Here is a 24237-nt window from a genome sequence, read left to right as displayed (position 1 = left end):
CGGGAAGCCGGAGACAAGCCCTGTGATGCCTTTGCTTGAAAAGGTGCAGAGTGTTTCACTGCAAACAAGAAAACCCTCCCACGGAGCGTCTGCTCGGCAGAAGCCGTCAGCGTGACAACTGCCGAAGGAGCCGCGGTGCCAGCTCGGCGCTGGGCTGGGGCTGCCTCAGCCATACGCTGCTCCCCAGGGACCCCTGGAGCAACCAAAGGAGACCCCCGAGAGGAGAACGGCGCTGCCTTAAGGGCTTATCTCCGCTCCTTTCTGCAAACCAGGGCCCCTTTCCGTAGGGGGGAGCAGGGGAAAGCCAGCAGCTCCCCGGCCCCAGCACCAACAGGCTTTGGGAGACAGCAGTCAGGGCCAAAAGCCAGCTTGGGGACACCGTGGGCCACCCCTGCATGGGGACTTCCCGAGAGGTTCTTCTCACTGGATGGAAAATTTAGGGCCGCCGAGTCGAAACCCAGGGGTCTCTACACAAGCCTGGTGAGCTCCCAGAAACCAAACCTCTTACTTGCACCCTGGACTGTAACAGCCAGGAGACACCCACAGGATGGGAAATGATGAAGAATCCCAGAGTGTGATTGCACAATCCCGATTTCCCAGGGAAAGCAGCCCAAATATCCAGCTGCCCTGAAGACCCTCTGTCTTTGGAGCCACTTGCTGCCCCAGGGACGGCTTGGTGAGGCTGTGCTGGGCACAGACATTGTGCCGGTGGTTCAAGAACTGCCACGGCACGGGCAGAGTCATGCTCAAACCTTCTTCCCTCCAGCTGGTGAAGCAGCATCTCAGTCCTGCAGAGCCTGAGCCCTTGGCTTCTGCTCCTTGCGACGTTCCCTTTGGACACTGGGAGCACCGGGAGGTCCCTTGTCCAGGCTGGCAGGGTGGCTTCCCCACTGCCCACCCTACCAAAGCTGTGAGTCACCTCCTGGGCATGCCCACCTTGACTCATGATGAACCCAGCCTTGTTCCCACCCTGAACATTTCCTGCCTGGAAAACAGTGTCCTTCCAAAAGGTCGTCTTCAGTTTATAAAGCTGATATCTGACACCTCCAGGCACTTAACGATCAGACAAACACCCACAAACACCCACAGCTCCGTACTGAACGGGAGCGGGATGCAGGACTGTACCAAGGACACGGAAGAGTTTCTTCAGAAATTTCTTCTAACTTCTTCAGTTTCTTCCTCTGATCATCTTCAGCGCAGAAGACGATCAACTGCTAACATCCTCTGGGATGGGCAGAAGCTAAACGATAACTAAATTTGGAAGCTTAATGCTCCACTCAGCCCAAGGCATTGCCCAACTCTTACATGTAGCACAGATGAATGTGACACCTCCTCCAAGGGGAAGCCCACGTCCAGCACCAGCCTCCAGCTGCCCAAGTCAGTGTGTCCCAGCCGTTTCCTTGAGGAAACTTTACGGTGACCCACGAATAAAGCTATCCTGCCCGCAAGCAGGCAGTCACTGAGGACTTGAGAAGGAACTTCTTTGCTCCGAGGGTGGCAGAGCCCTGGTACAGGCTGCCCAGAGAGGTGGTGGAGTCTCCGTCTCTGGAGACATTCCAACCCCGCCTGGACGCGTTCCTGTGCCACCTGCTGTGGGTGACCCTGCTCTGGCAGGGGGTTGGACGGGATGATCTCCAGAGGTCCCTTCCAACCCCTGACAGTCTGTGATTCCGTGATCTGCAAAGCTTACAAGATGTAGGAACACCTGAGCATCTACAGGAGGCTCACCTGGAAAACAGGCAGCTTTTCTCCTGTGAATCCTCCAGGAAAGCAAAAAAAATACAACCCACGAGGCATTCCTTCTCCAACTTTTAAACTTGCCAATGACTCGAGGACAAAGCGGATGGCAAATCCAAGTCTCCCCCTGGGCTCTTGGGGCTCCAAGCCCCGGGCAGGAGGCAGAGGGAGCAGTGTCACAGCATGTGCCGGGGCTCCAGCCCACCTCCCCAGGCCAGGGGAAGGACTGGCGTTCCACTGAGCCCTCCAGAGCCTGACCCCAGAGGGGATTTTACACCCGGCAGCGACGTTTTCAAGCAAGCATCCCCTATTTTGAAGGGGAGGAAGGGTAGGGGATGGGGGCGGCGGGCGGGGCGGGGGGGGAAGATGCGTAAAGCAGCAGATCCTTCCTTTGAGACGTATGCTTCCCTTTCAGGCTGACAGCTGTGGCCTAATTTTCACGAAAACTGACAAGCGCCTTATTTCTCCCCCTATAATTTCTCCTCACTGCAAATAAAATAGGTTAAGGGAGCGGGCGCAAAGCCGTGGCAACAGGAGCCGGGAGAGGCTGATCCGGTTCGGGGCGTGCCCAGCTTGCAGAGGGATGGGAACTGTAGTGTCCCCCCCCCCATCACTTTGCTTTAAGATGAAGAAATAAAAGCGCTTTCACTCCTAAAAGCGCGGCCGAGGAGCAGGTTGCTCTCCTGGAGGGGGATGAGCCTTTGCGTCCCCCCTTGTAGGGACAAGTCGTATTTCTGCCCTGTAGGGAAGGCAAATTTGAGGGAAGATGGTCCCGCTGGGCATCCCTAAGACCTCTGAAAGCAGAGGGACCGGCTAGGGGGTGGAGTACGGCAGGAATACACCGCGTCTTTGAGGGTGAAGCTTTCCGGAGGGAAAGAAAAAAGGGATTGGAAGGGGGTGGCCACGTCCCATGGGTGGCAGCAGGCAGGGACCCATCGGCTCGGGGACAAGCGTGCTCCTGGGTCGGAGGTGGAGCTGCCTCGTCCCCTCTGCCAACATCTTGACTACTTGGACCCACTGCTGACTTCTCCCTCGTTTTGCTTAAGCAAACCGGCCGTAATTTTTACTCGACTGGCTCAAATCTGTGTGCGGACACACTCAACGCAGTGCTAACCCTCCTCATGTGGCTTCGGGGAGAAGGGACAGAAGGAGACGGAGGAGCGGGGACACCCAGGCACACCCTCGAGCTCAGGGAAGGAGGTCCCTGATGAGGAAGGATGTTATTTCGGCTTTAAGCCGGGTTTGCCTCCCCGCCTGCCGGCTCTTGCTGCCTTTTGGATCCTGACACCCACCCTGCCTTCGGAGCTGGGATCCCTGGAGGGATCACAAGGGGGGGATGCAGCCCGAGGAGCCTCAATCCTCCTGACCCTCCAAGACCCATGGATGTGGGAGAGGAGAGCGGCTGGATGCTCCCTGCAGTGTCAGCACCCTGAGAGCACCCAATGCTAGAAGGGGACCTGCGCCAGGGGCAGCTGAGCACTGAAGGGAAGGAGACGAAGATGTCCCATCCCGGGACATCCCATCCCAGAATGTCACAATCCCAGGAGCTGAACGCCCGGCCGGACCTGCTGATGGGAGCTATGGAGCCTGCGGCTGGGGTGAGCGCTTCCCGGGGCAGCATCCAGCCTCGAGCATCCACCTCGGATCATAGAATCATGGAACTGGCCAGGTTGGAAGGGACCTTTCAGATCATCGAGTCCAACCATCAACCCAACTCTGACAAAAACCGTCACTAAACCATATCGCTAAGTACCACGTCTGCCCGGCTTTCAAATCCCTCCAGGGATGGTGACTCTACCACTTCCCTGGGCAGCCCGTTCCAAGGCTTAATGACCCTTTCAGTGTAAAAATTTTTCCTACTATCCAACCTGTGGAAACCTGCGGCCAAGCGTGTGACTCCGGGAAGTGCCGGAGCATCCCCACTTGTCCGCCCGCTGCCCGTGCCTGCCGTGCGTGGGCGGCACGTGAGGAGGGAGGGCTGGGCGCCTGTCGCCAGCAGAGAGCCACGGGCTGTGAGATGCTCGAAAGCAGCCAGGAATGGAAAAAAACCAAAACAACCAAACATAAAAATCCCTTGATGAGAGCAGCAGGAGGCAAAACGCTCAGCCCTGCCTTGAGGTTTTTAAGCGAGCGTGCCCTGCGCCTTGGGGATAATCCCGGGCAAGATCCCCTGGAAGAGACGGGAGGGGAAAAAAAATGCCATTATTCAGCCTTTCCCAGACTCCCTTGTCCTGGCTGCTCACTCCGCGGAGATGAATAAACCGCGATGGCACATTTGTAGAGCAAGAGAAGGAAACACCACCAGAACCCACCCATACCTGGTCGATGGGATCAGACAGGTTAATTTAGCAGCTAACGGCCAAACCCACCCCCCCTCGCCTGCACCGGCCGCTGCCCCCGCCGCCATGAGGGTCCTCACCCCATCGGCCAAGCAAGGAAAATTTGGGAGACACCTTGGAAGCTGCTCATGCTGAAGCCCTGCTCCGGGGAACACGATGGTCAGCAAGCAGGGGAGCTGCGGGCTCCGCTCCCCGCTTCCCCAGCCCGCTCCTGCTGGGATCCCAGGGAAAGTGCTGAGAGAGAGCAAATATCCCCCCCGGGGACCTGCCCTTTGAAGGAACTTGGCCATTTTGGGAGGATTTTCCTCCCCTACGCACACTTCCCTTTTCTCTCCTCCACCCTCTCGCTGACCCAAATTAGTCCCAGCCCACTAGCGCGCTGCCGCTCACATGTGCTTCCCATTTTTCTACAGGAAAACCCATCAAATCCTCACAGGCAGCTCCGAGTATGGCTGGTCCCAGAGCAGCTTCGGCGGGTAGGACAGCAAGCTCGTCCCCAAAGCCTGGTGCCCCTCCTGCTCCTCCAGCTCTCACGGCGCAGGATGGCATCTCCCATCCTTCCCTGGAGGCTCCAGCCCCAGGATGGGGGGACCATTATCCCCAGCAGGGATAATCCTTCGGGAGAGCAACCAGGCTCCTCCATCATGAAGGTGAGGCCACTGATGGCTCCCAGCGTGGTGCAATCCCAGATCCAACCTCTAGCCTGGGGGAAATGGGGTTTTTCCCCTCCAGCTCCTGCTCCGTGGCGGGTATGGGAGCGCTTGGCCCGATGCCCCATAGCCTGGGTGAATTAAAACCTCGTTAAGCACATGCTCCCTCGGGCTTGCGGAGCCCATCGCACGATGTGAAATAGGCAATTCAAGAGCTGGGGGTTTTTGGAGGTGCAGTGGGGGCTGCCGTCTCCTATCCCAAATCCCCATCAAAACCCAAGAGGGGCCTGGCTGGGGCAGCGAGAGATGCGTAAAAGCAGAGCCTGGATGTCCCCATGCCACTAAAACACCACTCCGGATCTCCTGCCACTTGGTTTTCCATGGCTGGGCGGAGACAGAGCCAAGGAGAGGAGATTTTGGGGAGCGGGCAGGCGCAGAGGAGCGAGCTGGAGATGTGCAAACAAGAACGCCCCCCAGACCTCGGGGCAGAGCTGGGGACGCTCCCCTTCCCCTGCCTCGCATCACTGGGGGCGCTCGGGCGGGAGGGAGCCCCGCTTTCTGCTTTGAGTGGGAAAAAAAAAAAAAAAAATTAAAATAAAAAGCTTTCTCTAGTCCTTCCTTTCTGCGAGGCAGGAGCTCGGGGGGGGCACGGAGAGCGCACAGTTCATTAAAGCAGAAGGGCAGGCGGCCAGCGAGCATCCTGGCAGGCAGAGCAGTGTATTTTTGCAGGCTCGCTGCCTCCCGACACAGAAGCTTCCCTTGTAGCGCTCACAGCTGTTTGGATTTTACCCGAGTTCATATCACAGTTTATCAAAGGGGCTGCGTTTTTTTTTTTTTTTCCCCCCTTCTTTTTTTTTTTTTTTCTTTTTTTGCACTTTGCTGAGTACAAGCCGAACGGTTCCCGCAAAAAAACAAACGCGGGTTTTGTTCTGCAATGCAGCGGCGCGGAGGGTGGGAGGGAGGAAGAGGAGACGCGCGCTCGTGTATGTGTGTCTCCCCCCAGCCCCAGTTGCTGGTGGGGCAGAGGGATTTTCGGAGCACGGGTTTGGTGCTGGGAGCTGGAGGGGCCACGGAGGCATCAGCGCACCCGAAGGAAGGAGGAGCAGGAGAGGATCCCGCATCCCAGCCCTGGGGACCACCAGCTCGTCGGGAGATGTTTGGCCAAGCAAACCCTGTGTCCAGGGGAGCTCAAGGGCATCCACGGATGGGGAAAGAGGAGGATTTTGGTTCGCCCCAGCTCTTGAGCATCCCTCAGGGAAGAGTGGGATGCGGGCTGGGAGGTGGGACAGCGAGGCGGACGTTAAGATTGCGTCGAGGCGGGGGCCAGGATGGGGCAAGAGGACAGCACATCACTGCAGGATGGCGGCATCCTGGGGCTTCAGCATCCCCCCACCGCCAAAGCCAACACCCACCAGCTCCGTACAGGATTCCCAGCGTATCAATCACTACCCGAGCCTGCGGCTAAACCCCACCATCCCACTCCCTCCCCACTGGGATGCCAGCCCTTCCCTTCCCATCCCCCCAGACAGAGAACACGGCCCTGGGAACGCCAGGCAGGCCCAGCAAAAAAGCGATTTAACATGCTCCTCACTGCCTGCCTGCCAAGAGCATCGGATGTCTGCGCTTCACGGGACACGCCGCCCCTTCGCTCCCCCCGGCTCCGATTCCCCATCCCGGTTAGCGTGTTCAAACCCACTTGTTTTTTTTCCTCCCCCAACTTTTTGGGAAGAAAAGGGTGTCGTACGGTCAGCCCCAGCTTCCCTAGAAGGCAGAAAAGTCCCCTTCTGCCCAAAAAGAGGGGACCGGCCACGCCAGCCCCACACCAAGGGCACCACCTTAAAGCCCTACGTGCACCCAATGTGACGTGCCGGTGTTTGTCCCCAGCTCTCTGCTGGCCTCATCCCAGCAGGACTTTGAGACCTGAAGGAAAAGGCAGGATTTCCAGACAAGTGAACTTTTCCCATCTGCAGGAGCCATAAAGCCAGGGCCCCATCATGAGGCCTGGGATTTTCCAACTCTCCAGCCATAAATTGGCTGAATAACCTTAACTGCTCCAGCCAAGCTGTGGCTGCCCCATCCCTGGAGGGGTTCAAGGCCAGGCTGGACGGGGCTTGGAGCAACCTGGGCTGGTGGGAGGTGTCCCTGCCTGGGGCAGGGGGTTGGAACTAGATGATCTTTAAGGTCCCTTCCAACCCAAACCATTCCATGATTCTGTGTCTTCCAGAGGGAGAACCAGCCCACCCTCCTGGCCGCCCCCACAGGGGTTCAAGCATCCCCCAAAAAGCCAAGGACCATCCCTGGTTGAACAGACAAGCCCCGCCACGTGCATCGCATGGGAGGTGGCTGAAAAATCCCCCCAGGGCCCCTTCCACGCAGCTTAACCTCAGAAAAGGCCCTGTGAGAAGGCGCTAGGCAGCGGGGAATTTTATTTAACGGCTCCACAAAACAAGCTGAGACAAACCCCGATTGCAGGTCCCTGCCTGGGGAGCAAAGTGCTGACTCAGGTGTCCGCTCGTGCCCCAGGGTGCCGCTGCCCATCCCAAAAATGGCCTCTCTGGGCTTGAAAGTTAAGCCCTTCACTTCAAAGCATCCGCACACAATGCGCACGGGGATGCCTCCAGCCACTCCAGCGCATCCCGTAGTCCACAGGTTTCATTTGCCGTCCCGGCAAGGTGCATCGGCCATGAACGCCTGAGCTGCTCCATCTCGGAGAGCAGCAAAAAGCCAGCTGCTTTGGTGCCAGGCTCGGTTTCGTGAGCTGAACTGGCTCCCCGAGCTCAGACTGACCCCGGGGAAAGGGCAGGGGCTGCACAACCGGCCCTGGGGAGGGACAAGAGGGGAGAAGGTGGCTTCTTCCAAGGGCAAGCTTCTAGGGCAGCCAGCCCTATCCTCAAACCCTGCTCTGAGCAGCAACCCTGATGTCCACGGGGTAGGGCTTAGCCTCTCACTTAATCCCCTCCCATCCCATAGCGCTGGTACCAACAAGCGGGCGTTAAATCCAGCCTGGAAATCTCGGTGCTGGCTGAAAAGGCTCGGTGCCGCTCCGCTGGCTGCCTCCTGAGGGACCGAGCAGCTTTCCCTCCGCCGGGTCCCTGCCCGGAGGACAGTGGTGCCGCTCCAAGGAGCCATGTGATGCTTTGGAAGCTCCTCCGCATTTTTCTGCTGCTCCAAGCCATCGTCGGGAGGCCAGCAGCTGAATGTGAATATTTGTTTCTTGCTTAAGGGCTCCGTCGAGTCCAGGAGGGCCACGTGCCAGCTAGGGCAGATAGCTCCCAATTAGCGAGAAGGCTGGAAGGTCTCAGGTCTGCTCATGAAGGTGAGAGGTAACGCTGAGCGACGGCGGATGCTCCTGCCTCCAACAAGCCTTTGGGAGCCACCTCTGAGCACGCCTGCCTCAAAAAGAGAAGGCAGAGCTTTGAATCCTGAGTTTTGAAGGCCAAGTAACTTTACTGGCTTCCTGCCTAAAAAAGAAAAGCCACGAGTGACAGAGACCAATCCCCAAAGGAAACCCCTGTCTGCTGCGATGCAGGAAAAGGGATGCCAAGCCAAAAGGAAATCCTTGGAAGAGACCACGGGAGCAGGTTTTTCACCTTGCCGGTTCCTCAAGGGGAGAGGGGTGGAAAGCCTGAGACTCCGGGTGATTGGAGCCGCTGGAGTCCCCTCAGCACATCCCTTCACAAAGAGGATCCCTCGCTCAGGCGTTCAGGAGGCATCTAAGCAGCTTTGAAGAGGCCTGAAGAGCCCTTTCCTTGATGCTGTCCATCCCTTCTCCTCCTGCTGGGGCTCAGCCTCCCTCCGTGAGGTCCCCTTGGGTGGTGGCACAGATGAGGCACCGCACCATGGTTTGATCTGGTGATGCCGTGCTGGATCCCACTGGAGAAGGCGGCAGACTAAGAAGGGCATCTCTTGGATCCACCCGCAGCCCTGGCAGACGGACCATGTGCCAGCGCTGGGTTATCCCCCAGCCCGCCGGTCCCAGGCAAGGCAGAAGAAACGATCTGGATTCTTCCTTATGAACGACAGGAGCTTTTGGAGCTTAGCGTGTTATTTTGAAGGCAGTTTATGTTTCCATATATTATAGCTATATTATAGCTTCACCCTGTCTTCTCTGGCAAATCATCCCAAAATACCCAGCTTGGGACCGCGGTCACTGATGGCGAGACCACCCATCACAGCCCCCACCTCCGCCCAGGAGGGCTGTAGGTGCTTCTCCCACCCATTTCCCCACGGCGGGCAGGCACCGGAGCAGCTCTGTGCACCTTGGGGACCACACAGAGCAAGGGATGGTCCCACCTCCATGGGCTCCTGCACAGATCGCTGCTCCAACAGCATTCCCATCCTCAAGCACACCATGTGCCGTAACCTCTGCCTCCGGGACCCCGAGGACATGCCAGGAGAGAGACTAAAGTCCTTTCCGAGTCAGCAACCAGACGCGAACATGCTTGAGCTGGGTTAGAAATAAACAACCTTTAACCGTAGACCCTCCGCTTGACCTCACAGACCTTCCAACTTGCCCACTGGCCGCGTGACGGGGAAAATCGCTGTGCTGGGCTTTAATGAAAACCCTGTCGCCCTCTTCCCCTTCCTCTGAGCGCTCACCCTCCGGCTGCAAATCACTGCCTAAACTTAACAGGTCGATTTTCCTCCCTGCTTCCCCATTCCCGGGCCGGCTGGCAGAAGAAAGGGTGGTCCCGGAACCAGGGGGGGAAGATGATGGGAGCCAGCGGTGGAGGAGGACCGTGCTTTAACACCCCCCCGTCCCGGTCTCTCAAGCATCCCCTTGGTGCTCTCCACCCCGGCATCTCGCAAATCAAACACGGGGTTGGCTTCTCACCCCGCCGCGCGCAACAGCTGAGCTGGCTTGTGGACAAGGGAGGGATGGAACGTGGGAATGCACATACGGCTTCAATTTGGAAAAGTGGCTAAAAATAGCACCACCAGGCTCCCACGTTCACCGGGGCTCTCCGGCAAGAGAACAGGCTTTTCCAAAGAGTCCTGTAAAAGTATTTCCCCCCCACTCTGCTCCCATCCTGCTTTTTCAGGAGGCAACAGAGCTGTAGCTAACACCAGCACTTCCACCACCATCAGTAGGTTTCAGAGTTAATCACAGCACCCCAGGGCATGGCTCACCCCTCCCAGAACCACCGCTTTGGCTCCAGACCTGCACCTACCCCACGCGAGCCACAACGTGACTTGACAAAGGACAAAGTCATATATATATATATATTTTTTTTTTTTTTTTTTTTGCTTTACAGGATTTTTTGGGGCATGAGTCACTGTAAAAAGCCCCGGCCTGCTGAGCTGCCGGGAGCCGGTCACACCGCACTGCCGGCTGGCTGGCTGCTGGGAAAACTGGCCAAGGCTCATCCTGCCAGAGCTGGAGGGGAAGATTTGAGGTGGTTGTGATCCAGAAGAGCTTTTAAATGGGACCCTGCCCCGGCTCATTACTGCTCTAATTGCCCTGCTCCCTTAACGAGGAATAGGGCTGCTTCCCCTGCCCAAGGGCTGCTCAAACTGGGGGCCGCGCAGACCAGGGAGGAGAGAGGGGATGCTACGAGTGGGATATTGTCTCTGCCCTATTCTTAGATCCCCATAGGATTAATCCCAACACAGAATCATAGAATCGTCAAGGTTGGAAGGGACCTTTCAGATCATCGAGTCCAACCATCAACCCGACACTGCCAAACCCACCACTACCCCATGTCCCTCAGCACCACGTCTGCCCGGCTTTTAAATAGCTTTCCAGACTCAGAAAAACATATGCTCAGCTAGATTTTTTTTTTTTTTTGTGGGGGAAACGTAATGTATTACATCAAAATTCAATGTAAGTGGGGGGAAACCTCTGAAATCCTTGCCCTGCAGCCCAAACGGTGGCTGCAACCCTGCCCTTGCCCGCGTTTCATCTCTTCGTTGCAACCCGCCGCCTGTCACCTCCGTGTTCATCGCTCACGGGAGGAAGCCGGCGGCGCACCCCTCCATCTTCGGAGAGGCGGCTCTCTTCTCCCACGCGAGCAGGGTTTGGGTTTCTCGCTCCCCCCACCTTCATTTGGACGCCACCTCCCTGAAAGCAAGGGAGGAAAATCCTGCCCCCTCCTCCCCCCAGCCTCCTCACTGATTTCCCCACCTCGCCTCCACCGTTAAGCCCATTATTTCCCAGCGAGATGAGGAACTGGTGTCCCCTGCCCCAGATTTCATTGCGTTAAGGATGATGCCCTGCCAGCTGCCACGACACTTGGCTTTCCAGCCTCCACGACACTTGGCTTTCCAAGCCTCCGCCTCCGCTCCTTAAGAAGCCGGAGCAAATCCTACCAACTCCGAGCATGGAAACACGCAGTTTTGGGGGGGCAGGTTTTCTCCGGCTGAGCATTTCGCCCAGCCGGGTGGAGAGATTCACTCGATTTGGCACTCCGAGCCCAAGCCTGTCTTCACGCACCGGCTGGGCTAGTTGTTTCTTAACAAAATGGGCTCTGACAACGCAATTTAATAAGGAGCTACTTTGCCTCCGGGAACGGGAGCGAGAAATATGGTGCCTTGACATGTGAAAGGCAAGTCCCGTTTGCTCTGAAACCGTCTGCCGGTGAGCGAGGGAGGCCGGAAAAATGGCTTTGGCTCCCAGGGAGCTCGGCGCTTGGGCTGCTCGACCCCGTCCATCCCCGTCCCACCCTGCCCAGGGGAGGGGACGGTGCTCGGGGGTTTCGGGCAGGCTGCTGGGGTGCTCTGACCTGATGATGAAGGCTCCTCTGGTCTCCAGGAGTTTCCGTTCGCTGCTGAAACGCTTGAGCAGGTTGATCATGAACTTGTAGAAGTAGGAGTTCATGGTGGGGGTGGAGGGCGAGCACTCCAAGCCCTTCATACCTGGGGAGGCAGGGGAAGGGGAGAGCAAATTAGAGCAGCCGGGGCCCTCCTGGCAAAGCGGTCTCAGTCAGAGAGCAGCCACCCAAAACGCGGCCGTAGCACCGAGCAGAGGCGGGCTGGGGCATGAAAAAAAGATTTCCAAGCTTCGTGTCACCGACATCGGTTCGGTCCAAGCAGAGCCAGCCCCGCCACAGCTCACTCCAGCCCAGGGCAAAGCGTCTTGCGGTGGTCCCAGCCCCTGAAGCAGCACGCGGGGGTGAAACGGGCTTTTTGGGAGATATCCCAGAGCCGTCAGCTTCACAGCTGATAGAAGGGGCGCCCACGGCCCTGGATTGATAGGCAACCCCGTCTCCTCGGGTATGGCACGTACGCTCATCCCAAAAACCAAATTGCTGGTGAACTGAAGAGCCTTTAAATCCAGCCCTGTGTGCCGCAGACGCCCTGAGCCCAGCGCGCACGTAGCAGCAGATGCACACCTTCAGCCCTGGGTCACGGCACGGCCACCAGTTTACGCTCGGTGACATCATTTTCTCTGAGCAGGGGCCACTTGGTGCCTCGGTGTCGCATACAACGTGCCCCGGGGCTAGCATACAGTACTGGTCAAACCCCAGCAGAGCCCCAGGCTTAGAGATTGTACCAAAAAAATGGTTTTTTTTTCCTTCTCTGTTTGCAAACACCCCTTTATACCAGAAGCAGGTGAAGGGGGGACTGGCACGAAGGAGCCGCAGTCCCTCCAGCCTGGAGCATCCCTGCTCGCGGTTTCTGCCCAGAAGGCAAACAAGGCTTTGTTTCGAGGCAGCGCCCATCACCCATCACATTTATAAGTCTCAAAGGCAGAAAAATAAAGGTAATGAGAGGGGCTGGACTCTCCAAGCAAGGAGGGTGCGGGAAGCGCCCCGGCCGGAGGGAAGGCGAGGGTGTGAAAGCGGAGAGAGGAGGGATGGCGAGCTCCGGAGAGCTTAGGCGTGCTCCGAGCCACATCCAGCCTGCGAGGCTCGTTCCTGTTTGGAGGATTTCTAGCAGTACGGTGAAGGGATGCTCTGCGCCCTCCTGTCACCTGGAGTGGACAAAAACACCCAGCATCCCCCTCCGCGCCTCTCAGGGCCGTAAATTCACTTTTGAGGGGCTCCTACTGCTCATTTAACAGCAAACGGTGCTCCAGGTGGCGAGGTACATGGGATGCTGCCGCAGGCATCTCTCCCCGCCGCGGCACCCGCTCGGCAAGACGTCCTAACCGGGTCTGACACTAATTACACCCAGGGAAGGGCGGCAAAAGGGGCATCTCCCAGCTGAGGGTACGTGGAGAGCATTAGGAAAAAAACACCCCTTCAAACCTACGAGGGCGGGGAGCAGGTAAGGATTGCATTTCCCCCAGGGAGACTGCAGGGGAGACGCTTTATTTAGCGGGACGGCGCCCAAAGCAAATGTTTGGAGAGAGGGTTTTTAAAGGCGACTTTGCAACAAGGGGAGCTCCCTCCTTCAATTCCTCCTACGGCCAGACCATGTCTAACCCGGGGAAGGAGGGAAGCCGGCACACACCAGTGCCCCAAGGTTATCCCCCCATCCCAGAACAGCCAGTACTTCCATCAGATTGCCGAAGAAAACCCAAAGAGTTTGATTTATGTACGTTGTCTGCTTCTAGCGAGACTCAGCAGAGCATGGAGCAGCCAATTAAAGATGTAATCAAGCCGCCAAAGCCCACGGAAGCTGACGGAAAAGCCACTGGGCCGTTTTCCACCCTGCCTGGCCCGGTGATACGCCGAGACACAGCCCCGGGCTCAGCCAGGGTTTGGATTTAGCAGCCAAGAGAATACAGGCAGCCAAAGAAAAAAGGAAAATTAAATACGAGGGTCATCTGGACCAGAACCTGGTCGCCGGGGCCATGTGTTCACCCTGCCTCGGTGCATCCGAAACCCCAAACCGGGCTTTGAAGCAGCCGTCCCCCAGCAGCACAAGTGTTCGCCGGCGCATCGTGTTTCCCCTCAGCTGCGTGGAAGATGATCCGGGCAAAATGAATGAATAAAGAAAGAAAGAAAGAAAGAGAGAGGATCTAGCGGTGCTGATGAGCTCCAAAAACAAAGGTGCGTTTGTTCGAGGGCAGGGAGTAGCCGGCGTGAAAATACAGCCGTGTCCCCACGTGTCGTCACCCCAGCTGCTCGGCACCCCTCAAAAGCGGGCGGTGAAGGGAGACGGTCCGGAGGAGGCGACACGGAGCTGCTCTGCCCAGGGCTCAGCCTCGCGTCTCCATGGGCAGAGCCCCCAAAGCAAGCGCTGGGTTTCCTTCTGGTGCCGAGGGTGGGGAGGGGAGGCGAAGAGCAGATGGAAACCGTCTTCCAAAGCTGCAAAAGCGGTATTTTTTTTTTTTTTTTTTACCCCTTTTGTCAGCAGCGCCTAAGCATCCAAAGCAAGAGCTAGCAGCAGGTAGGGCATCGCATCTTCACCCCCACCAGCCAGTAACGCCCCAGCGTCGTAGCTTGCCCAGGGGAAGGTCTGATCTTGGGAGTTTCTCCCTTCTCAAGACCCCCAAAAAAAGTGTCCCTGACCCCCACGGCGTCAAGGATGGCATTGCTGCTGGGGGTGATCCCTCTGCAAGCTCCTGCCCAGTGCTCCCTCCGCACGGCAAAGCCAGCTTCGGACCTTACCACCTCCTCGCAAGCCTTCCAGTGACAGCCAAAACCATTACACATCCCAAAACACCTCCCAAGGCAAAAACGAGGAGGAGGCAGCAACTTTCCTTCTCCCTGAAAGGTCCCAGTGCTGCTGTCGCTGGGGTGCCAGCAGCCCCGTGCACGGGCCAAAGCCGTGGGCTGGGAATGGTGGCACAAGACAGACCAGCCAGAAGCCCCCTCAGATCCACGCTCCTGAGGTGGTGCCGCGTCTCCCACATCTTGGACTCGCGAGGACCCGCTGGGTCAGCCGGGTTTCCAAAAACTGGTATCACCTCGGAGATGAGATCCCACCTGCAATCTGCAGGATGATAAACCTCCAGCCCTGTCTTCCATCTTCTTCCATCAGCTCGCTCCCGACCCTCTTGACCCTCCTGCCCAGCCTGGAGGGAGCCGGGCAGTGGGTCGGGGAGCAGGGAGCGAGGAGGGACTGGGACACCAGCTGGACCATGAGCCAGCAACGTGCCCTTGTGGCCAAGAAGGCCAACGGTCTCCTGGGGGGCATCAAGAAGAGTGTGGCCAGCAGGTGGAGGGAGGTCATCCTCCCCCTCTGCTCTGCCCTGGGGAGGCCGCACCTGGAGTGCTGTGTCCAGTTCTGGGCTCCCCGGTTCAAGAAGGACAGGGAACTGCTGGAGAGGGGACAGCAAAGGGCTACCAACACCTCTCTGATGAAGAAAGGCTGAGGGATTTGGGTCTCTTCAGTCTGGAAAAAAGACGACTGAGGGGGGATCTTATCAACGCTTATAAACACTTAAAGGGTGGGTGTCAGGAGGATGGGGCCAGGCTCTTTTCAGTGGTGCCCAGTGACAGGACAAGGGGGAACGGGCACAAACTTGACCATAGGAAGTTCCATCTCAACATGAGGAGGAACTTCTTTCCTGTGAGGGTGGCAGAGCCCTGGCACAGGCTGCCCAGAGAGGTGGTGGAGTCTCCGTCTCTGGAGACATTCCAAACCCGCCTGGACGCGTTCCTGTGCCACCTGCTGTGGGTGACCCTGCTCTGGCAGGGGGTTGGACTGGGTGATCTCCAGAAGTCCCTTCCAACCCCACCATTCTGTGATTCTGTAACACAGAGATGGCAAAAATAAGTCTTAGCGCTGTTGTTTTGTTTTTTTTTTTTTAGGAGAGGAAAGCATGATGCAACCGCCTGCACGCCCTGGGGAGCTGCTTCATCATCCTGTGCCTCTGGGAGCATGGAGGCTGAACTCAAAAGGGATGGTTGCCCCCTCCCTTGCCCACCCTGTGCCCAGCAGCTACGCCTGCCTGTCCCTAAGGAAAGTTTCCAGCACAGCACGCCGTGCCGGGCCAGCTTTGCCAGTAGTGCCCTCCAGGGATAACTCTGGGGGTGAGAAACCAGCACGCAGGAGTCTCCCAGGCCGTAAAAAACCTCAGCAAATCTCAGCTGGAGTTTAAAAGGACATGACACCTTCTAGGCAGGCAAAACCTTCCTCTTGCCCAACCTCCCCAATCCTCCAAACTTCCCCCTTTGCTCTGCCATTTACGGCATGTCGAGGAAGCGGCTGGCACCTCGTCTGCCATCGTGTAACCCTTCCCGGCGGCGCCCGGAGCTCGGCAGCCCCGGCTCGACAGAACCGTAGGAGCAGCTTGACAAGTGTTTCTTAGGAAGCAGGAGAGACGAGCAAGAGAGAAAGTGTTATGAAAACTGTGGCTTAATTAACCGAAGCTCGCGCCTCTCCCTCTTCCCCCGAAGCGAGACGTTGCAGATCCGTAACCTGCCAGATCGGCTGTTAACGTACCCGGAGCGGGGCTGGTGGCACCTCATGGCTTTTCTTTTTTTTTTTTTTCAAGCTGGTACGGAGCGGGGAGCTGGAAGAAGAAAGATTCCTGCTCAGAGGAATGACGAAACTCAGCCCAGATAGCCGCTATAATAGGAACAAACGGGAAATTTGGGCCCAAGGGAATGACAGAGCAGTGAAATGAGAGTGGGTAAAAACCGCCTGTGAAAATGCAGGTGGAAATTGCAGTTCCGTGGCCGAAACGCGGCATCCAGTCAGCCTGGACCCTTCTCCACGGCTACAGCATCCTCCCGGGATGCTGGGCTAACAAATCCTTCCCCGAGGCAAGCTTCGCAGCCTGGGGCAGAGCTGGGGACACGAGTGGGCTTCTTACACCACCCGAGGCAGCACCCCCACCTTGCCACCCATGGGTGCCAGCTTGAGCGGAGCCCGGCAAACTCCTGCCAAAACCTCCCCGTACGTCCCCAAGGGCTCAGGGGCCATTCGTGCCGTTCCCATCGCCCGCGTGGTCACGCTATAAATCAACCGAGACAGGCAATTAGGGAACTATATTAAGGCCCTTATAAATATATATTGTATAGCAGCTTGGAACATTCGGGCCGTCTGGCTGCTGGATGGGCTGAGCCGTCTGGAGACCTACAGTGGCCAAAGTGTCCCCAAATTGCTCGGGGTGGGGATGGAGGAGGGAGGGGATGTCTGGCACACTCCGACACGAACTTGGCTTCTCCTACCTCAGCCGCAAAGTGCCGAACTTCGCCCTGGCATAAAACGCAACTTCCACTAATGTACCGTAATTGGTTTCAAACTGGCCTTAATTAAAACCGGTGTGGACTCGCTTAACTCCATTTCAACCAAATTTAAATAAGATTGGACCAGAATTGATTCCTTTCTGAAGCAAGCTAAAGCTGGGTAAGCTGTTTAAAGAGTATCCACAAGGGTATTTGCGGCGGTTTAGCTAAAATGATTTACCGCAATCCCTAATTGAAGCAATTTCAGCTGGGATAGAGGGAGGCCGGGCTAAGAGCTGGCGGGGCCGAGCATCCTTCCCCACCCGAGCGCCTTCCCCGGGGTATCGCATTTCCAGCCCAGCCTGGAGAAGGATATTCCTCCTCCGGGAACAGCTGGGATAAAGCCGGTGGCGACCGGAGCTGGTCTGTGAGCCGGGGTTCGGCTCGAGCGTCGGCGCTGCCAGATGGTGCTGGGAGAAACCCCGGGCGGCGACGTGGGAATCCGCGCAGCATCTTCCCCCCGCCCCGACCCCATCCATTCCCTTCCCTTTCCCGGGCAGCCTTCCCCAGGATGTTTTGAATTTTAGCTTTTGCAGACACGGGGCAGCGGAGCCTGGTGGAGCAGGATAAAAATAGAGCCGTAAAAAAAAAAAAGGCAAACACTCCATTCCATCCCCCCCCCCAAAAAAACAAACCCCAAAACCCGGTGCAAGGGTGGAAACAGATGCAGATGTGCGGGCAGCTCAGCTGGGCTCTGCAAAACCCCCTCTCCGGAGCGCAGGATGCTGTTGAGGAAATAAATCCCGCCGAAATTAGGGATTGCGCGGCCAGGGGCTGTGCTCAGCCTGCTTTTGCAGGGCTGCCCATCCACATGGACGCTTCTCTCCTTCCTACCTGGCTAAAGAGCCGTGGGGGAGTTTGTACTCCCAAGACTTCAGCATCTCACCCCAAAGGGGTTCCCCAGACGGGCCGGGGTACATATTTTGATGCCAAATGAGGCTTTTGCTGTATTGATCCTCCGGATCCCCCCCCGCCCACCACCCCCCCGCAGGCTCTGTGCTTGTGCCTGCCCTGGAGGAAGGCAGCAGGCAACGATAGTGCCGATGGATTTCCTAGGAAGGATGAGAATCCACTACTGGCTCATTTTTCTTTGTTAAGGTAAATCAATAAGCAAAACTGCAGCAGGGCTATAGCTCAGGCAACGTCCAGGAGGAGAAAAAACCCAGCGAAGACGCAAAACCAGGAGGGGTTAAGCTTGGTGGCGAGTTTAGGGCGGGCTGAGGCTACAGCACGGAAAGGAGAAGCAGAGGGAAGACAACCTGCAAGCAGGAATGACCGGGAACGGGCTTCGCCAGGCCGTTTCTGCACCAAGATTCCTTGCAACATCTTGGGGAAACCCAGGCAGCCCAGCAAAGCTGGCCAAACACCCAGGAGGTGTTCGGCCAGGATTGAGCTTATCTGCACACCACTGCCTTCTCCTGCGTCAGCCCCCACAGACCGGTAATCCCGGCTTTTATTTGGGAATCCCCAGTCTTTCCAGCTGGCCACGTGCTTTAACAGTCTCAGCAGGGATGTAAATCCGAAGGCACACCAGGTGAGTTACGGCTACTGGCTGGATGGTCTCTCCTGAGGTTTTCCACGGCATCCCAGCGCTGCCGTTGCAGAGCATCCAGGAAAACATCCAGATCACCCTTTTCTTCTAACTCCCCGCCTCTCCAAGAGGCAGAAGAGTGTTTTTAAAGTCAACCCTCACGCATAGCTCCATGCCAGTAGGGAAGGAGATGGCAGAGCCACCAGGAACCGGAGCGTTGAGCTCGGAGCGCTCAGGAGCACCAGGTCTCTCCTCTCTCGCTTGCCAGGCTCCTCTGCTCCCTGCTGGCGCGCTCCTGATCCTCCGAAAGCTCTTGGAAACTGGCTCCTTCGAGAGCACGCAGTCCATTGTGCCATGCCGGCTGTCTCCTTGCCTTTTGTGGAGAAGATGAGCAGGGAGATGTTTGCACCTTCATCTTCCCCTACCATTGGAAATGCCAGTTTAGCAAATCTGAGCCATCTGACAATGGGCCAGCTTTTCTCTCCTACCTTTCAGGGACCGCCCCCCCCGGCAGCCTACAGACTCTTGCCTGGTGCTCTCAGAGGCCACCCCGTATGTTTTCCAGACCATCTGGAAGCAGGACCTTGTCCTACACTGCCACCTCTCCAGATCTATGATTCCACAAACGAAGCGATAAACAACATCAAGGGAGTGGTTTGGCTCACTAACAACAAAACCCTTCAAAAAGACGTCGATAGGAAACCTCTATCACAGCAGATCTCACGTTTGGTCCAGGCTCTGGAGCACGTTCTCCAGCAGGGATACAGCAAGTCTGAACTCGACAGATTACGTTTCTCAGGGACTTCTAGCAGCCTCCTCCGGAGTAATCCACCAACTCCTAGGAATACCCACGGACTGCCGGTTGGGAGCAATGACCTCGGGTGTGTTAGCACACCCACGTACGGAGTCAGGCTCCCGGTAAACATCCGACGGCGTGACGTGCTCGGAGGGCACACCACTGTCCCCACCATCTCCGCAGGAAGCCAGGCGGGAGAGACCGGACTGAGCCGGAGAGGGAAGTGCCTCCTGCGAAACAAAAGGTTATAACCACTTCTCCTTACAAAGCTGAGGAGAAAGGAAGGAAGAGATGTGTGCAAGAGCTATGCTGTACGAGGTGCCAGATGGTATCGGCATCCTTTTGGAGGGGACTTTCTCCTCCCGTGCAGAGCAGAGCTGCAAACTAGGCTGGAGGGCTTGTACTATGCTATCAGAGAATCGTAGACTAGTTTGGGTCTGAAAGGACCTTAAAGCCCACCCAGAGCCACCCCCTGCCCTGGGCAGGGACACCTCCCACCACACCACGTTGCTCCAAGCCCCGTCCAGCCTGGGCTTGAACCCCTCCAGGGATGGGGCAGCCACAGCTTCTCTGGGCAACCTGAGCCAACGTTTCACCGCCCTTATTATAAAAAATTTCTTCCTGATACCTACTCTAAACCTCCCCTCTTTCAGTTTAAACCCCTTCCCCCTCGTCCCATGGCTCCCCTCCCTGCTCCAGAGTCCCTCCCCAGCTTTCCTGGAGCCCCTTTAGGGACTGGCAGGGGCTGGAAGGTCTCCCCGGAGCCTTCTCTTCTCCAGGCTGAACCCCCCCAGCTCTCTCAGCCTGTCCTCCCAGCAGAGGGGCTCCAGCCCTCCCAGCATCTCCAGGGCCTCCTCTGGCCCCGCTCCAACAGCTCCGTGTCCTTCTGCTGTTGGTGCCCCAGCGCTGGAGGCAGCACTGCAGGGGGGTCTCACAGAGCAGAGCAGAGGGGCAGAATCCCCCCTCCTCGCCCCGGTGACAACCCCTCTTTGGTCATCTGCTACTTGTCCTGACTTCTACACGGTCGGCAAAACACTCTCAAAGCAAAGCAGGTGCCAGATTCCCATTGTCCAAACCGGGTGGGTGCCTGCACCACCACCCCAAGGAGCCGGGAGCTCTTGGGCGCAGCCCTGCAGACCTTGTCCCTGAGAACTGGGCAGAGGACAACCAAGGACAGGCTCAGGGAGGTCAGCACCCAGCCACCCTCTCCCTGGGCAGCCGGAGCAGGTCGGGAGGAGAGATTTTGGGTCTCCCAGGCGGCCCTGGGCCGGGCTGACCCCGACTCATTGTGTTTGGAGAAGGCGTCGAGGCCAGCTGACCTTACATTAACTGCACAACAAAGCGGCTAAATAAAAACTGGAGCTGGGAACGGGCTGCGGAAGTGGGACACGGCTTTCCTGACTAATCAACCGGCATCTGAAGGAAACCGAACTCAATGGCAGGGAAACAACTGCATAAACACATCCCGAGGGAAGAAAGGCAGCCGGAGGAAGCCGGGGGAAGACCATGGGGGCACCGGCCCCTTCCGCCTCCCCTCCTGCCCTGGCCGCTTGGCTGGCAAAGCCTGGAGCGGTGGGATGGAGAGCGTGGCACCGAGACCTGCTGCCGGCTCAAGGGTTTTAAGGGTGCCCACCCTCGTTTACCTGCAAAGCCGCCAACTGCATGCTCAGACAGGCCCCAGAGGTAGGAGAGGAGTGGACCCAAGACCCTCGTCTCTCCTCCCACTGCCAACTCCGGTGGCATCTCCGACTAAAGCGGGATGAAGGGAATGGAGAGATTTAACGCCGGGGAGAAGCACTGGTACTCTGCAGCCCGCCCTCCTCCAACGCTGCAATAGCATGCTGTAGCCAATAAAGCACTGTGCGAGCCACGGCGTGCTAGCCGGGGTGTGCCTGGGGAAGATTCCCACACATCCCAGTACAAAACCAGTGACCCCAGAAAGGGGTAGACCCTCTCTTCAGTACCAGCGTCTCATGCTTTAAGCCTGGGAAAGGCTGTACTCGCAAACACGTCAGCCTGTGGGGCAGAATTTGGGTTCACTCACTCTCACCAGGACTGCGCAGACGGAGGGGTTGCCACTAGCCACCCTCCTGCTCCAAAAAATGACACCCCCCCCCCAACCAACCCTCCGACAAAAAGTGTCTTTTCCAAGAGCCTCCGCTTTTCCAGGCGCAATCCAGGAGGGTGCCGGCCCAGCTGTGGCCCCTGCCTGCCCCGGGAGACGGAGCCCAGCAGCCGATCCGCTCTCAGCCCTGGGTGGTCAGAGCCAGACGGGACCGTGGCCACGTGAAACGTCCGAGGCCAACAAACCGGCTCCTTTTCCCCTCCCCCCCCCAAAATAAACCCATCTGCCTTTGGGTAAAAGCCAACGACCGTGCAAAGCTCAGCGCCAAAGAATTTTCCAAAGAAACCATTTTTCGGCGTGTTATGAGGAAGAGGAAAGTAGTTGACGGAACCAGAGCCCACGAGGACCTGGGGGGGGGCGGGGGGGAGGGGGCAAGTTGCCCCACGCTGGGGCAACAGGAGCTCCGGCTCCAGCACATCTGGCTCAACGTGGGGAGAGCCAGACGCTTTTCAAACGTTATGCTTGAAGAAGCGAAGCCAAGTTGCTCTTCCAGATAGCTCACAGGGGCCGCGGCAGCCGTTCGGATCCACGCCATCCCGCCTGCTATTTTTAGATCATCCACAAGGAAGGAAACCTCAGACAACCATCAGCCCAAGCTCAAACTGCAGCTCCTCGGCCAGCGCCGCAGGAGCCACTCCACCCAGGAGCTTCTGACAGCGGGAGGATGGATGAGACTCGCAGAGGGGTCGGGGAGGTCGCCGGCATCGCAGCCCCCCACCCCTCCATCATCGCAGAGCCTGGCTACAGCCAGGGAGAGCCGGAAAAAAACAACAAAAAAAACCCAACCAAAACCACAACAAAACACCCAAACAACACCAAAACTGAGCTGGTTGCTGGTGAGGATGTTTCTAAGCCGAGTGAACTGGGATGTTCAGAGAAAAGAAAGCTTGGGGAGCGGAAAGCAAAGCCCCCCGCACCGGCGGTGATTTTGTGAGGCTCCGTGGCTGCGTCCCGCGTGAGCAGAGGCGGCCTTGGCTCCGCGCTCGGGTTGCAACCCAAAGCTGCTGCGAAATGTGCTTTTGGTTGGGACGACCTGGCCCTGGGAGGGACAATGGGGAGGCCTCTAAATAGCAGCAGCGGACGAGAAGGGGCAGCCAAGGAACTGCAAAGGATGAGCCACAGATGAGGGAAGGTGGAAAAAAACTTCCCACTGTACCGGGATGATTAATGAAAGGCTTTTTTTTTTTTAACCGCCCCCAAGTCCCCAGAAAATAAGATTGTCCTTCTTCATCTCTCTTTTAAGGTCCTACCCGACGCTCAGAGCAACAGAGCAGTTCATAGCCAACACGAGAAGCCTTGAACAGGCAACATCGTAAGCACAGACGGAACCCTCTGCAGATCCGTTTATGTTGCGGGCAGCGGGGCTTGCAGCCAGCATCCCATCCTGAACCGATTTCAGGGCTCTGAGGGCTTTTACAAAGAGAGAAGAGGCTGGCACCCAAGGTCCTGTGAAAAATAGGACAATAATGACGTCCCTCCACACCGGCCCCTGCAGCATCCTGCTGCCAAACAGAGTCCTAAATCCCCAAAACAGGAGCTAGAGAAAAGAGAGTGTCCTCTGGTTGGCGCCATGGTACTCGACCCCCAAGTGATGCCATCTGGGGATGGATATATTGATATTGAGGAGTGCCCCGGAGATGCTGGGAGGGCTGGAGCCCCTCTTCTGTGAGGACAGGCTGAAAGAGCTGGGGGGGTTCAGCCTGGAGAAGAGAAGGCTCCGGGGAGACCTTGTAGCAGCTTTCCAGTACCTGAAGGGGGCCTACAAGAAAGTTGGGGAGGGACTTTTTACAAGGGAGTGGAGTGATAGGACGAGGGGTGACGGCTTCAAACTGGAAGAGGGGAGATTAAAATGAGATCTGAGGAAGAAATTGTTTGCTGTGAGGGTGGTGAGCCCCTGGCCCAGGTTGCCCAGAGAAGCTGCCCCATCCCTGGAGGGGTTCAAGGCCAGGCTGGACGGGGCTTGGAGCAACGTGGTGTGGTGGAAGGTGTCCCTGCCCAGGGCAGGGGGTGGCACTGGGTAGGCTTTAAGGTCCCTTCCAACCCAAACCATTCTATGATATGATTTATCACTGCGAGAGAGGCTTCTCCTTCCGCCCGAGCAAATCTGACCGGTGCCACCGTGCACTGAGCGAGCCCAGGGCACAGGAGGCAGGGAGCTGTGGCACTCACCAGAGGAGCTCAGCTGGCCGGCCCTGGCTGGGACGTGAAGTTCCACTGGGCCGGGTCGCACATCGGAGCCATCGGAGGGACCGTGATCCTCCGTCTGTCCCGCCGGGGAAGAAGCGATCTCAGCCAGCACTTCCAGGTCCTTCAGGATAACCTGCGGAGGGAGGGACGGTGCGGGGTGAGCACGCACAGGGGCGAGCTCTCCTTTCCGAACCCACAGCTGGAGACGGTAAGATGGGACGCAAACAGTAAATCCCGGTGAAAAACGTAGGGAAAAGAGAAGGCTACCTATGAAGTTCAACGTGGAAATTTCAAATGATTGCAGGAGGGATGGGGCAGGAAAGAGAAAAAGGGAGAACACCCCCCCCCCCCCCCCCCCAGTTTCTGCTCTGCGAGTCGCAAGGGAACACGTGCAATTAAACTGAATTTACGCTACGGGAAGGAGGGCTTGCTTCTCCCTCTTCCCATTTTGGGGAGGGCTGGGCTTTCCCACTCCCCCTCGTACCCACCGACGTGGGACAACCCCAGCAGGAGTGTGGGGACGCTCCTGGGGGCAAACAGCAGCCCCCCTTGTGCCCTGTTCAGGCCACCACCTCCGCGCAGGCTCAGCTGCCATTCGCATTTCATAGCTCTTTCCTTCCAGAAATCACCGAATTAGCCTATATATAGCATTTCTGGAGAAGTTATTACAGGGTGGGTTGGTGCGTTTTTTTTTTTTCTTTTCTTTTTTTTCTTCTGTCCTCAACCCTTCTAATGTCTCAGGCTATTTTGGGACCCCCCCCCCCCCCGCCCTTCATTCAAACGTCCTTGGGTCTAGATATTTCAGCA

At 57.4% G+C, this 24237-nt stretch overlaps 1 protein-coding gene across 1 annotated transcript in view; it reads right to left on the bottom strand.

Annotated features, from left to right (window-relative positions):
- The window catches only part of VAC14 (VAC14 component of PIKFYVE complex), a 70260-nt gene that overhangs the window by 12369 nt on the left and 33654 nt on the right, over positions 1-24237 (bottom strand). Inside the window, exons 13-14 of the mRNA XM_054198921.1 lie at positions 23413-23563; positions 11449-11581 (exon numbers count right to left, since the gene is read on the bottom strand). Of these exons, the coding sequence (XP_054054896.1) occupies positions 11449-11581; positions 23413-23563 (284 nt within the window). The remainder of the gene's footprint in view (positions 1-11448; positions 11582-23412; positions 23564-24237) is intronic.

Source organism: Rissa tridactyla, chromosome 4 (genome assembly GCF_028500815.1).
Source record: "Rissa tridactyla isolate bRisTri1 chromosome 4, bRisTri1.patW.cur.20221130, whole genome shotgun sequence".
NCBI classification, from domain to species: domain Eukaryota; kingdom Metazoa; phylum Chordata; class Aves; order Charadriiformes; family Laridae; genus Rissa; species Rissa tridactyla.
The sequence above is the reverse complement of the archived record's forward strand: the minus strand, read 5'-3'. Positions and strand labels throughout refer to the sequence as shown.